At 37.5% G+C, this 15,039-nt stretch overlaps 1 protein-coding gene across 1 annotated transcript in view; it reads right to left on the reverse strand.

The window, feature by feature from the left end:
- The window catches only part of GTF2A1L (general transcription factor IIA subunit 1 like), a 45,226-nt gene that overhangs the window by 11,907 nt on the left and 18,280 nt on the right, over positions 1–15,039 (reverse strand). Inside the window, exon 6 of the mRNA XM_027865156.1 lies at positions 13,428–14,035. Coding sequence (XP_027720957.1) covers positions 13,428–14,035 — 608 coding nt within the window. The remainder of the gene's footprint in view (positions 1–13,427; positions 14,036–15,039) is intronic.

A 15,039-nucleotide genomic window follows, 5' to 3' on the forward strand; every position in this document is an offset into this window, starting at 1 on the left:
CTGGACTCCGATGACTCTGGAAGAGAGAGTGAGGCCAACAACTTCGCCTCACTTAAATCCAATTTATGCATGAGTCAAAAGGTATCATCAATACCATTTTACTATTTTACTACTGCATTATTTTATCATTTTACTATTCAATTATTTTACTATTTTATTAGTTTACTATTTTATTATTTTACTATCTTACTATTTTACCTACCTTGAAATGACAGGCTAGTAATAAAGCAGCAGGTACGAATACACTGGGACCTGTAGTCACAACACAGCACCCAGGTGGCCCATGGCATAGAGTCATCTTCTGACTGGACTGAAGTGGCAGTAAGATTCGGCAGCCCCTCGAGTGTCTCAGCAGCCTTCTTAAGACCACATTGTTCACCTCCTGGCACGAGGAAGGGGCTAGAAAAGGTACCCTAAAAACTGTCTGCTTCACCTAACCCTGGCCTGCTTAACACAGCAGGTGGGGGATCCCACCCTGCAGTCAAAATACAAAAACATACAAAAACTTTTACAAAGATGATTTTACTCATCATTGGTACATGGAATGTGAACACACTTATTGAAAACACGAAAGCCAGCAGACAAAAGAACTCCACAGGTATCACATCCAAAGAGAAGCCCTGAGTGAAACAAGGCTAGCAAATGAAGGCCAGCTTACCAAAGTTGGAATTGGATACTTATTTTTCTGGAGTAGCCACAGTGATAGGGAGCACTGTGAAGCTAGCATAGGTTTCACAATCAAATGTAATCTAGTCAACAAGTTGGTATGCCTCCCAAAAGGAGTGAATAATAGGTTAATGACAATGTGATTGCCACTTGCAGGAACATGCCATGCCAATATCATCAGTAAATATACTCCCAACCATGATGAACCCTGATGGAGGTCAAAGAAAAATTTTATGAAGATTTTATGAAGACCTGGAGACTCTCATCATCAATGTGCTGAAAGACAAGCTTGTAATTCTGTGTGACTATAACGCCAGAATAGGCACAAACTATCAGAAATGGCAGGGAGTCCTTAGGAGGAATGGAGTCAGGAAAAGCAACAATAATGGTCACTTACTACTGAACACTTGTGCATCTCATAATCTTATCACCAACACTGTATTCCATTTACCTAAATACAATAACTCTTCATGGATGCACCCTCGCAGCAAACATTGGCATTTAATAGACTATGTCATTGTAAGAAGAGACAGACAAGATGTGGGTAGTGCAGAGTGCTAGAAAAATCATCAACTTCTCTCCAAGGTAAACACTGAAATTCAACAAAAGCTGTGGCCCTAATGCAAGACAACTACCAGAAGACTTAATGTCAACAGATTAGATTCACCCTACATGGGAGAACAGTTTGTTACTAACTTGGAGGGAAAGCTGAGCCTGGTGCTAATTTCATTCCAGCAGAGATCTACAAGATAGGGGGTTCACTGCTCATACAAAAGCTGACTAAAATTTTCCAGGTTATATGGCAAGAGGAGGTTATCCCCCAGGAGATCAAGGATGCCTCACTATCCAACTATATAAAGGAAATAGGTTGTCCTGGGACAACCACAGGGTGTCTCTGTTAGTCACTGGCAATAAGATCCTTGCCTGAGTTCTCCTTAATCAGCTGATCCTTCACCTGGAAGATGGCCATCTACCTGAGCCAGCGTGGCTTCAGAAAGGGCTGAGTAACAGTCGAGTTGGTGTTTACTACCCAACAACTCCAGGAGAGATGCCAGGAGAAGAACACAGGTCTATATACAATGTTCATTAATCTAACCAAGTTATGAGGGCCTATGGAAAATCATGGCAAAATTTGGTTGCCCAGAGAAGTTCATCAGTACTGTATGCCAGTTTCATAATGGCATGTTTGCACAGGTTCTGGATAATGGACGACAGTCTCATACTTTCCCAGTCACCAATGCAGTGAAGCAGGGCTGTGTGCTTGCTCCTATACCTTTTAGCATGATGGTTTTAGTTATGTTGTCAGATGACTTCAAGGACAAAAATGGCATCAAGGTCAACTACCATACTGATGATAAATCATTTAACTTGAAAAGGCTACAAGCCACAACTAAAATAGAGGGAGAGTTGGTGCATGACCTTTTGTTCACAGATGATTGTTCACTCAATGCAACCCTAGAGGTTAAGATGCAACAAAGCATGGATTGATTCTCTGCTGCTAATTTTGGTCTAACAATTAACACCAAGAAAATAAAAAAAAAAAAGATTCTCCATCAGCCAGCACCACATCATCAATACCTGGAAACATTGCTTATAGCAAATGGAGAAATTTTGAATGCTGTGGATAAGTTCACTTACCTTGGCAATGTACTTTCCAGGGATGTCCACATAGATAATGAGGTTGATATGCATTGCCAGAGCTAGCACACCACTCAGGAGGCTCCACAAGAAAGTGTGGGAGAAAAGAGATGTTAGGCAGCCTACCAAATGGAAAGTCTACAGAACCATTGTTACTGACCTCATTATTCTATGCTTGTGAAACCTGGACAGGCTATTAGCACCATGCCAGAACACTGAACCACTTTCATCTGAACTGTCTTGGGATGACTCTGAGGATCACCTGGCAAGATAAGGTACCTGACACTGAGGTCCTTTCTCAAGCTGAACTACTAAACATTCAAACTCTACTGTAGAGAGTACAACTCCAGTGCACTTCCCACACTGTTCGAATGCCAAACGTACATTTGCCTAAAAGACTATTTTACAGAGAACTCACACAAGGCAAGCACTCACATAGTGGTCAGAAGAAGTCTTACAAGGACACTCTCAAGGTTTCTCTGAAGAACGTTGGTATCAATTGTGAGATTCGGGAGACACTGGCACAGGACTGTCCAGCATGGCATGGCCACAACAAAGTAGGCACTATGCTCTATGAGCAAAGCAGAATTGTGGTAGCTCAAAAGAAACACGAGACGCACAAATTCAGAGACAACTTCCTCTCAAATAGTCACACAGACTATTCATGCCCAATCTGTGGCAGAGCCTTCAAAGCTCACATTGGTATGAACAGCCACAACCAGACACATTGTGCATTGACCCTGATATCATGAGGTCAATTTGGTCCTCTTCAAGCACAAAGGACAAACAACAACTTGGGATGTAAACTCTTTGCAAATAAGGATTGTGTCATCATATTTTATATTTGTATTCCCAGTGGCTGGCACATAATAAGTGTTTAAAATGTGCATCTTAAATGATTAAATACATATATTTATGTGTGTGTATGTAATGTTCAAGTTACTTGAAAGAGATCACAGAATTTATGAGTAGCAACCAAAAGTGGTTAAAGCCTTCCTGCCCTAAAAGAAGATACTATCTCCTAGTTAATTCAAACCACTCCTAGTGTTATAAGGAACACACAAAAAGCACATACTTTGATAACTTGAGAGACAGGGAGGTGTAAGGACAAAAGTACTGGACTTAATTAGTAGAGATGTAACACTTACATCTCTTTGACCCTGGACAAGTGAACTGATTTCTTTGAGCCTCAGTTTCCTCATTTATAAAACAGAGAAAAAAAATCATTATCTCCCAATTTTCTCTGTTATGAAGAAAAAGCTTTATCAACCTTCATGGCACTATATAAATGAATTATTTTTATTATTAATTCTATATTCAATAAGATCATCGCTTTAATGCAATGACCGTCAGCTTTATATACTTATCCTACATAATGCATTAATATAGAAATCAGTCATTTTCAAATTCAAATATATCATCTTATTTCATCTTCATAACAATGATGTGAGGTCGGTAGGGAAGAAATCATTATATATCACCATTTTACAAATGAAGACATAGTGACTACAGGGTGACACAAATAGTGATAAATCAAAGATGAGAGCCCATTGAGACTCCAAGGCAAAGCCAATTTCTTATGTTTTACATACGCCATAGCATAACACATAATGCATAACATATAGGTGCTCAAATACTTGTTTAATTGATTAAGGAAAGATAACAGAAAGCTCCCAAAGGGGGAAAAAACCCAGGACCAGATGATTTACAACAAAATGATATCGGACATTCAAAGAACAATTAATACCAATATTACATAAGCCATTTGGGGGAAAAAAATAGGGGAAGTGTCCTACAAAATTCTTTCTATGATACAAATGTGATCATGCTACCTAAAACATGAAAGTCAAAACAGAGAAAGAAAACTATGGACTAATATCCTTAATAAACACTGATGTGAAATTTTTAAATAAAATATTAGCAAGAGTATAACAACATATCACAAAGATTATATACCATGACCAGGTTAGAATTATAACAAGAATGCAGGGTTAGTTTTCTATATTAGAAAAATTATCAACATCACAGACTATATTAATAACAACAATTATATGGTTATATCAATGGATTCAGAAAAAGTTTTTAAAAGATACAGCAACCCTTCCTATTAAAAAAAATCAAGAAAGCATAGAAATGAATGGATCTAATCTGATTAAGTAGTATCTCCCTAAAACCAAAATACAGCATTATACGTAATGGGGATGTAATACGGATGGAAAAAAAAGGATGTCCATTTTCACCACTACTATTGAACATGGTCTTACAAATGTTAGCTATAGCAATAAGACAGGAAAAAGAAACAAAGCATAGAAAAAGAAAAATGTATTGTTTTTTGCAGAGAACATGATAATTTGCTTGGAGAACACTAGAGTATTAGCTAAAAAGATTGATTTAAACAATGACCAGCAAAGTTGCAAGGCATCAAGTAAAACCACAAAAATCAATCATCGCTCTCGTGTGTTGCCAACAAAATCTGCCAGAAAGATATAGAAAAACATCTGATTCAAAATAATTACAGAATGTATAAACTACTTGGAAGTTGACCTGCTAAGACCAACACAGGAACTATATGAATACAAGCAAAAAAATTCTATTTTAAAATAAAGATAGACCTAAATAAACTAGAGAAATGTTAATTGATCAAGACCTGACCTGTGGCAATATAACAAAAATTATGCTACCTAAATTAATTTCTTTATTAAATGCTATACCAATCTAATTAAACAAAGAACTGCATTATAGTTCAGTGAAACAGATTAGGTACACAACATACAGAAGTAAAGTAGCATAGTACCTGATAAGCCTGAAGACCTTTGCTACTGAAGTAAGGACTCACCAATGAAAACTTCTGGGGAAACTGGAAAGTAGTCTGGCAGAAAGTAATACAGATCAGCATCTCATACCATACAATAAAATAAGCTCCAAATGGTCATATGACTTAGATATGAAGAGGGACATTGTGGAACAAATTAGAAAAGCACGGAAGAATTATCTTTCAGAATGATAGGGGAGATTGATGACCAGCTAAAGCATGAACAAAGATAAAATGAACAATTTTGATTATATAAAATTAAAAAGGTTTTGCTCAAATAAAACCAATTCCCTTAAAATTAGAAAGGAAACAGGCAAGTGGGGAGAAAAATCTTTGCCACAAATTTATCTAATAAAGGTCTCTAAGATACATAAGGAAATTATTCAAATTTTAAAAAACAAGAGCCATTCCCTAATAGTTAAATGGTCAAAGTGTATAAATAGGCAGTTTTCCAAGAAAATAAAACCAAGCTATCAATTAAAAAAATGCTCCAAATTACTAATAATTAGAGGAATAAAAACTAAAGCAACTCTGAGATTCCACCTCATACTCTTCAGATTTGACAGAATCGGTTAAAAAAAAAAAAGGAAAATTATAAATGTTGGAGGGGCTATGGGAAAATAGGTATGTTAATGTACTACTGGTGAAGCTGTGTTGGTCCTGTCATTCTGGAAAGTAATTTGTAATTCTGTCCCAAAAAAATTACTAATCTGAGCATACCTTTTGTCCCAGTAATATTCCTACTAGGTCTATACCTCAAAGAGGTCAAAGGAAGAGGAAAAGGACTTATATATACAAAAATATTTATAGCGGCAAAGAACTGGAAACTAAGGAGGGGCCCATCAATTGGGGAATAGTTGAACAAATTATGTTACATAAATGTAATGGAATATTATTGTACATTAAGAAATGATGAAGAGGATGGTTTCAAAGAAACCTAGACAGACTTTTACATAGTGACACAGAATTAAATGAGCACGAGTAGAACAATTTATATGATACACTGTAAACAAAAACAAGTTAGAAAGACATAAGGACTCTGATCGATGCAATAATCAATCACAATTCCAGAGGACTCTTGAAACAGGCTACCCATCTCCCAGAGGTAATGACATTTTGACATACATTTGTTAGACATGGCCAATACAGGAATCTGTTTTGCTTAAACATGTAAGGAGTTTTGTTTAGTTTCCAATGGGGTAGAAGGAAGAAAAAAATTTTACTGAAAATAAATTCTTTTTTTTTTTAAAGAAAAATAATGAAGAATAGGAAATGTCCCCCCAGGGGAATTCCTGGCACAGAAATATTGGTGCTTGAGCTACAATTCAAACGAAGTGAGAGATTTTGAGGCAGAGGGAAGGAGGGAGTTGATTTCAAGCACAAAGGAGAGCCAGGGTGATGGCACAGAACTAGGAATTACTACTCACCTCCCTCTCCTGGATATTCTAACTTCTAGGTTTCTGTGACACTGAAGAGTAGCCAGAAAGGCAGGGAGAACATCAGTAGTAGTCTTCCACTATTAGATCATTATCCACACCCTGTACTTTGTGGATGTTCTCCAGTCTTTGTTCCAGGCCCCCTTTTTCCTCTCTACTGTCTGTGTGATCTTATCAGTTCCCATGAGTTCAATTATCTCTGTGCAAATGACTCCCAGATCTACATATCCAGCCTGTATCTCTCTCCTGAGTTCCAGTCCAACATCAGTAACTACCTATTAGATATTTCCCACTAAATACCCCACAGGCATTTCAAGCACATCTAAAACAAAACTCATTTTTCTCTCTCAAATCAACCCAACTCTCATCCTCCCTATTTCTGTTGAAGGCATCATCATTCTTTCTATTATTAAGGTATGCAACCTCAGCATTATGCTTAACCTTGTGCTCTCCCTCAGGTCCACATGGAATCAGTTACCAAGTCTTCTTGATTCTACTTCCACATCTTTTACATCTGTCCCCTCTCCAACTTGCAAGGCCACTATTCCAGGCCTTCATCAGCTATCACCAGGACTGCAGTAATAGCCTTCTAATTCGTTGTTCCTCAAATCTTTCTCTTCTCCATCCTCCACATAGTTTCAAAAGTGTTTTGCTTCAGGTCATGGAGCTGCCAAAATGATTTTCCTAAGGCACAAGTCTGACCAGATCATTCCCCTACTTATTTAACTCCAATGGCTCCCTATTGTCCCTATGACAGGGGTTCTTAAAGTTGTTGTTGTTTTTTTTTAATATGAACCCACTTGGCAATCTGGTGAAGCCCTTCTCTCAGAATATATGAACCCCTTCTCAGAATGTTTGAAGTATATAAAATAAAATACAATACAAAAATCACAAAGGAAACATAACATAAACCAATAAAATACAAAGGAAACCAATTACCCTAAAAGTTATCATAGTATTTTTAAAACACGTTAATGGGCCAGATTGAGAACTCTTGCTCCAGGATAAAATATAAACTTCTGCTGGATTTAAAGCCCTTGGCAACCTGGCTCCAATCCATTTTTCTAATCTACATTTTTCTACATTATTCCCCCTCCCACATGCTTCAACCCAGTCAACCTGGCTTTGTCGCTGTTCCTCACAAATGAAATTGCCATCTTCTGTCTCTATGCCTTTGCACTGGCCATGCTCCATTCCTGAATATATTCCTTCCTTGCCTGTACCCCTCAGAATCCATTTCTTCCTTCAAAAAGCAGTTCAAGCCCCACATTGTCCATGAAACGCTTTCCAAATCCCCAATGCTACTGCTTTTCCTCCCCAAATACTTCCTATAACTACTTTGTATTCGTTTATAATTATTCCCTATAAATTGTGTGAGACCGTCATAAGACCACAGGACCAAAAATCTGGAGCCAAAAGGGACCTAAGACGCCATCTAGTCCAATCCCATGACTTCACATCTGAGGAAACTGAGGCCCAAGGGTCTGGGCAAGTTTGAATCCAGATCCTGTCTTTCACTGTCCCTCCCCTTCTCTCCCCTACTAAAACGTAAACTCCTTGACATAAGATTGTTTCATACTAAGTGCTTAATAAATGTTTGTTAATTGAACGAATCTGAATTTTCCCCACCACTGGGAACTGGTTGCTCAGATATAAAAAAGATGAAAACCTTGGAAGAAAATGACTACTCCACCTTAAAGTTTATTATTGAAAAGGCCAACTGAGCACACTCTAATATGGATCCTAAATCAAGGGAGAAGAGATTTCAAAGGGTACAGAGGTGAAGAGGAAGGACCCCATGGACTAAAGCTCTATAGGAAAAGTCAGCCCAGGAGGGATGGGAAGCTCTCAGGAACAAAATTCTGAGGGCACAGGGGACAACAACTCTGATGAGAAGGAAAAAGAAGAGTCATCCAAAAAGACAGATGTGGATGTACAGAGAACTCCATAACCAACTCAGATGTTTAAAAGGTATGTACAGGAGGTAGAATCAGGGGCAATAAACAGGAGATGAATACAAGAGCAACACCCTGTCACATAAGAAAGTGTCAGGAGAGAGAAATTTCAGAATGTATTGATACTGGCAAGCAAAGCTACAAACAATAAATATGAATTTTTAGCTAAGAGGAAGAGGGAAAGAAGAAGAACAAAAAACAAGATAAATCCATAGCTCAGACGGGAAGGAACAATGGTAAATATTAACAAAGGCAATGAAAAGCTGCTCAATTCTTATCTTGCTTCTGTTTCCTTGACCAACAAGAATGATTTTCAGACTAGAATGGACAAACTAAAAAGGGTTACTATGGAGCTGAGGCCCATGATAAGTAGTAGGGAATGAGAGCGCCTGTCTGATGAGTTCAAATAATCTGTCCCAGATGAATTACATCCCTGGGTACAAAGAGAATTGATAAATAAGCCACTGTCAGTGATATAGGAAAGATCATGAAGAGGTACCACAGGATGGAGAAGGAAGAATATCTTCCTGCTTTTCAAAATAAAAAGGGAAAAAATAGAATCTGCAGACTAGAGAACACCAAGCTCAACTTTAATCCCTGGGAAAATTCTAGCATATATTATTGAAGGGATAACTAATAAATATCTAGAAAAAGAAACAGTAATCACAGAAAAACAGCATGACTTCACTTCATCAAGGAGAGGTCATGCCAGACTAAACCTTGTTTCCTTTTCTGAAAGGGTTACTAGTCTGTTACATCAAGAGAATATCATCAAACAGTTTACCATGATTGAGTAAAACATTTAAGAAAGACCTTAAGATTTCTTCTTGTGAAAGATGGAGAGAAGTGAGCCAGATAAGATGATTAGATAGATTTGGAACTGGTAGAACCCATAGCATCATTAATGATTTGCTATGAGTTTAGAAAGAACAATGTGATGGAGTATCTCAGGGATCTGTTCTTGGCCTCTATGGGTTGAGATTTTCATCAGTGGCATGAAAAATGGCATAAATGGTGTGTTCATCAAATCTATATACATCACAAAGCTGGAAAGCATAGCCAACACACAAAATGGCAGAGTCTGCATTCAAAAGATTTTAACAGACTAGAATATATTGTGCCAAATGTAATAGGATTAAATTTAAAGTCTTACACTGGTATGAAAAACAAAAAATCACCTTCAAAAGTATAAGATTTTAAGATTGGGGGCAAGGCTAGTTAGACAGTGGCTGCTGTGAAAAAGATCTATAGTGGTATATAAGAACCACAGAAATCAGCACTGTGACACGGCAGCCAGAAAAGTTAATGGGCTACATTAAAATAAGACCTAGGGAGACACACTGCTCACTCTGCCTTGGGCACACCACATCTGTAGTATTCAATCCAGTTCTAGAAACACTTTAAAAAAGGCATTAAGTTAGAAAGTCTGTAGAAGAGGGCAACCAAGCTCACAAGACCACAGACGCAGAGCTGGGAGGGACCATAGAAGCCTTCAAGAGGTGGTGATTTGTCCAGAGTCCATCATCAGAGGCAGGTGCTCTGACACTAAAGCCAAGGCTTTTTTTCCCACAATTCTCTGAGAAGCCATGTGAATACTGGTTGAAAGGCCTGGTGATGTTTTGCCTGCAGAAGAAGGAATTAGTGAAGCTGTCTTCAAGCACGTGAAGTGCTGTCACTTGAAAGAAGGATGAGACTTGTTCCATAGAGTCCCAGAGGGATAGAAGGGTCAAATTTCATTTTAATGTGAAGGAAAATTTCATAAACAATTAAAGCTGCCCCAAAGTGAAGCGGGCTGCCCCAAAGTGAAGCGGGCTGCCCTAGGAAGCAGTGGGCTCTCCCTTGCTTGAGGGAGCAAAGGCTGGATGACTACTCGTCAAATATACTGTAAGGAAACTGTTTTTCAGATCTAGGCTAAACTGGATGGCCTCTGAGATCCCTTTCAGATCTGAAAATCTATGATTCTAAAGACATACTTCAAATTTAAAGAACGATTTTAAATTTTGCCAATACTAGGGAATCAAAGTCATCTGATTGCAAGTGCCCTTTCCAATGCATTATACTTTCTCAATATAAATTCAAAGGATATTTATTTTATAAGGAAAACCACATGTATTCATTTAAAAGTACTATTCTAAATTACACCATTCTCTATTCCCATTTCTACCACTATATACGATCTCCAGTTCCTATTTCTCCTTCTACTCCTAATTAATTTCTTTCCTATCAAGAACAGAGCTTCAAATTTCTCACAGAATTATATGAATTCCAAGTGTAAAAAAAATTATTTTTTCCAAGTCAGAAGTTCGCTTTACATAGAGATAGGGCCTTTAAAATTTGGAGATGTCATATTAGGGGAGAAAAATAATCTTAATTTTACAAAAATATACATTTGCTATCTCAGTACTAAATTTACAATGCCACACCAAAAAGACACATAAATTAATCTATGTTGGGCACACATAAAGTAACACTGCAATAAAAATAGCTAGCATTTATATAGCACTTTAAAGTTTACAAAATGCTGTACATTTCTCATTTGATCCTTATAACAATCCTGGGAAGTAGGTGCTCTTTACCTATTTTACAGATGAGGAAATTGAGGGTAACAGGTTAAGTGACTTGCCCACAGTCACACTAAGTATCTGAGACAGTATTTGAACTCGTCTTCCTGAGTCCAAGTCCAGCATTCTATCCAATGACCACTTCTTTAAGCAACAGAAGCACTCTTAAAGCTATATTTAAACTTATTTTTCTGCAAATCAAATTATAAGTCATTCTGAAGAGCTGATGATTTAGTGGAAGGTTACAGTGAAATCTCTGCCAGGGATCCTTCACTCTACAAAGTGATCATATTTCCCCATAATGCAAGTTCAGATTTATTGATATCAGGTTTTCTTAAAGTGAAGGAAAGAGATTTTTTTTTAATCTTTGCAACTCCAGCACCTTGCACAGTGCTTTGCACATAGTAGGTACTTAAGTGCTTACTGGATTGGACCTATATTTTTTAAAAAGTCCTGAACCTTCAGAAACAAGCTTTAATAGAATTTTTTTAATTACCTGGTATAGCTTTTCTAGATAGCTTTGCATGTGCTATGTAGAAAATGCACTAACACATTGAATACAGTGAAGTTATTAAATAAAGATTTCTTCCAACAGCAATAAAAGTGATTAAAAGAATACAAAATAAATATACAACACCTTTTTTTTTCTTTTGCCCAAATGTTTTCTAAGGAGTTCTCATTTAATTTTTAAAAGCATATATGCACATAAGAAATCCAGTTATTCTCAAAAATACTCGAGAGCGATGGCAGATAGACCACAGATGTGGAATGAAGCCTATGTTGAGAGACATGGCCAATGTGTTAGATTGTTTTGCTTAACTCTACAGTCTGGCAAGTTGGAGTTCCATTGAGACAAGAGTGAAATCCATGTTAAGAAAAAAAAAAGGCACTCAAACAATGAAAAGTGGAAACATCAGAAACAGAAACATTCTCATGTTTAAGACTTAGTACGTTTCAAACACTAAAAGCTGAGTTACCAAAAGATCCAGGAAAAAATCTAAAGCATTTTAGAAATGATCAAAGTTTTTTGGTCCCTGATAGCCTGCTATTTATTTTCTTTGCTCAGTGTCCTTCATCTTTCCCCATTCTATATAGGGGATTCAAAGGGTCCTATAAATAAAATATTAGATTGTCACCTACTACTGGTGACCATAATTTCACTCAAGTGTTCCATAGATATAATAAACTGTGAAACCAAAGTTATGGAGTCAAATCTTCCATAGCTAATCAAGTGTGGAATCTCTGAAATGGAATTAAACTACATCATATAAAAAGAGAATATACGACTATTTTTCAAAATAATTTGAATCCTTCACATATCTCTATGGTGCTTTTCCTTTGTTAGACAACTCAATTATTTCTGGGGGGAAATAATTCAAAAGCTATTTCTTAAACCGAGCTAATAATCATCTGGTTTGAATTCTGGTAAATTAAACCAAGTTAGAAAGGTGGTAATACAGATTTGGATGTGTTTTTATTTTTAATCCTTCTTTTAAATTGAGTAATTCTCCAGACAATAGAGCACTTTCACCTGGGATCTGGGAAAGAATAGTTACAGTGAGAAGGAAAAGAATTATGGATTTATTCCACAAAATCTTGATATGTTCATCATCATGATCTAAAATACCAGTTTGGAATAGTAGTTTCATTACCTTTTGTGACCTTGCCAATTTCTAAAGCAGAAAATCATGGAAGGAAGGGTAATAGATTCAAGCCTCATTCAAGACACAGTCATGAGGCTTAAATCTATCTCCCTAGCAAAAATACATTTTCTTCAACCAAGGTTGTATCATAATCAGTCAAGTTTTTAGCGTGACATAAGGTATCAGGCAATGTGGTATCATGGATAGATAAGACTTTACATCAGATAGACCTGGATTCATCTCCTACCTTGGAGAGACAAACTTTTTTTTAAGCACCTACTATGTGCCGGGCACTACGCAAAGCACTTCTATCACTCACCAGCTATGGGACCATTAATAAGTCACTTAACTTCTCTAAATCTATCAAACAAGGATAATACCAGTGGTATCTACTTCACTCAATGTGAGGTTCAAATTAGATAGTCTATATAAAGCATATAGCAAACCCTGAAGTACTGTAATAAATGTTAGTTATTACACAGATAGGAAATTCTGAATATCAAACATAAAAAATGAAAGTGATCCTAAGTACAACTTCAAGGAAGTGATCTCACCTAAACACTCAATTTGAGTTGACCTTGTGACTTCAAAAACATAAGAATCTCAACTTCTAGGATCACAGATTTAGGGCCAGAAGAACCTTAGAAATTATCAAGTCCCACCCCTTCATTTGCTAGATGAGGAAATGAAGCCCAGAACATCAAAGGTATTATTACCTCTTCTAAGGCAGGAAGGCTGCAAGGCTCTTCTAGGCTTCGAGGCTGCTTTAGGGCACCATTTTCACCCATCCTGTTCTTGAGAACAAGCGCCTCCACATCAGACTGCTGGTGAAAAGAGTCCTGAGGGCCCGAGGAAAGTTGTTCGCTGTACCGAGTCTGAATCATACTACCTGAAACACTGACCACTGGCTCCCCATTAGAACCTGTTTGAGAGGCCTGTGGAGTAAATACAGCACCTGGGAGATTCATATACTGGGGGCATTCCAAGGAATTAGGCTGCTGACTTAACAGAAGCTCAGGTGTGGTTTTGTGTTCATTTCCCACAGGTGGCTGTGCAAGAGTCTCATTGGTGGCGAAGTTCTCTAAATGCTTTCTTTCCACTGGCCCAAGATGAAGGGCTGTGGGCTGTGGGAGCACAGTTTCCAGTCTCTGTGATTTTTCGGTAGCTGACTGAACAGAGGATGGGTTCAGCTGTGTAAGACTGGCCTGTATTAGGGAAGGTTGCCCGAGCTGCTGAAATATCTGCTGAATTGGATGCTGAAGGATACTTGCTCCTCCAGGGCTCTGTGTTACCATAACAGGCACATTCACTTTATAAAGATGTCCTGACAAACAAAATAAAAAGATATAATTAAACCCTAATACTCTTTTTTAAAATTCAATTTTATTTCAGATCTGTATTTTCTATCTCTTCCTCTCCACTGAAAAAACAAAAACAAGACCCATCACAAATAGGTATTAATCGAGCAAAACAAATCCCTACATTGGCATAGTAGATACAGTCGGTCTTAGAGTAAATACAACCTGAGTTCAAGTCCGACTTGTGTGACCCTGGTGGAAAAGTCACTTAACCTCTCAATGCCCCAGGCAATTCTCAAACTATAACATTACAGAACAATTGCTGGTGTGCATTGGTAGAATAAGTTGGGGGGGTGGAGCTCCTATCAAAGGAATCTCATCTCTAGACCAAAAGAAAAAAAAATGTTCTTAGCTTATGAAGCATATTTTATATTGTGATATTTGAAAGCTGACAATGCTACATCCTTCCCAATCAGTACTTAAGGCAGGTGGACACAATGTTACAACGTACCTGTACAAATCTGGGTTTCAATTAACCTAATTGTATAAAATAACTGCTTTTTTCACATTTTCCATTATTCAAGATACCATGTAGATCTTAGTTCTAAGGTAATTAAAAGGACAGGTCATATAGTCAATAAGAGTTTTAAAACTTTTGGAGCATATCAAATTCTCTGTCTCCCCCAAAGATTATCAATAGAATCACAGGCTTTTAGAGGTAGAAAAGGGCAGTAGGAGATGTCGTCCAACCTTGAACTTTGGAGATGAGGAAAATAAGGCCAAGAAAGGTTAAACAATTTGCCCAAGGTCACACAACAAGTAAGTGTGATAGCCAGGACTCAAATGCAGGTCCCCTGATTCCATTTCAATGTTTCCTCTACCACACTATTTACCATTTATTAAGCATCTATATTCATGGCACTGGGGTAAAGATTGGAGATTAAAAGAAAAAGTGACAGTACCTACCCTCTGGGAGCTCGAATTCTACTACATTCTAGCTTATACCATGCTGTATTCTTCCTTGAATCAC

Source organism: Vombatus ursinus, unplaced genomic scaffold (genome assembly GCF_900497805.2).
Source record: "Vombatus ursinus unplaced genomic scaffold, bare-nosed wombat genome assembly UNPS02014778.1, whole genome shotgun sequence".
Lineage (NCBI taxonomy): Eukaryota > Metazoa > Chordata > Mammalia > Diprotodontia > Vombatidae > Vombatus > Vombatus ursinus.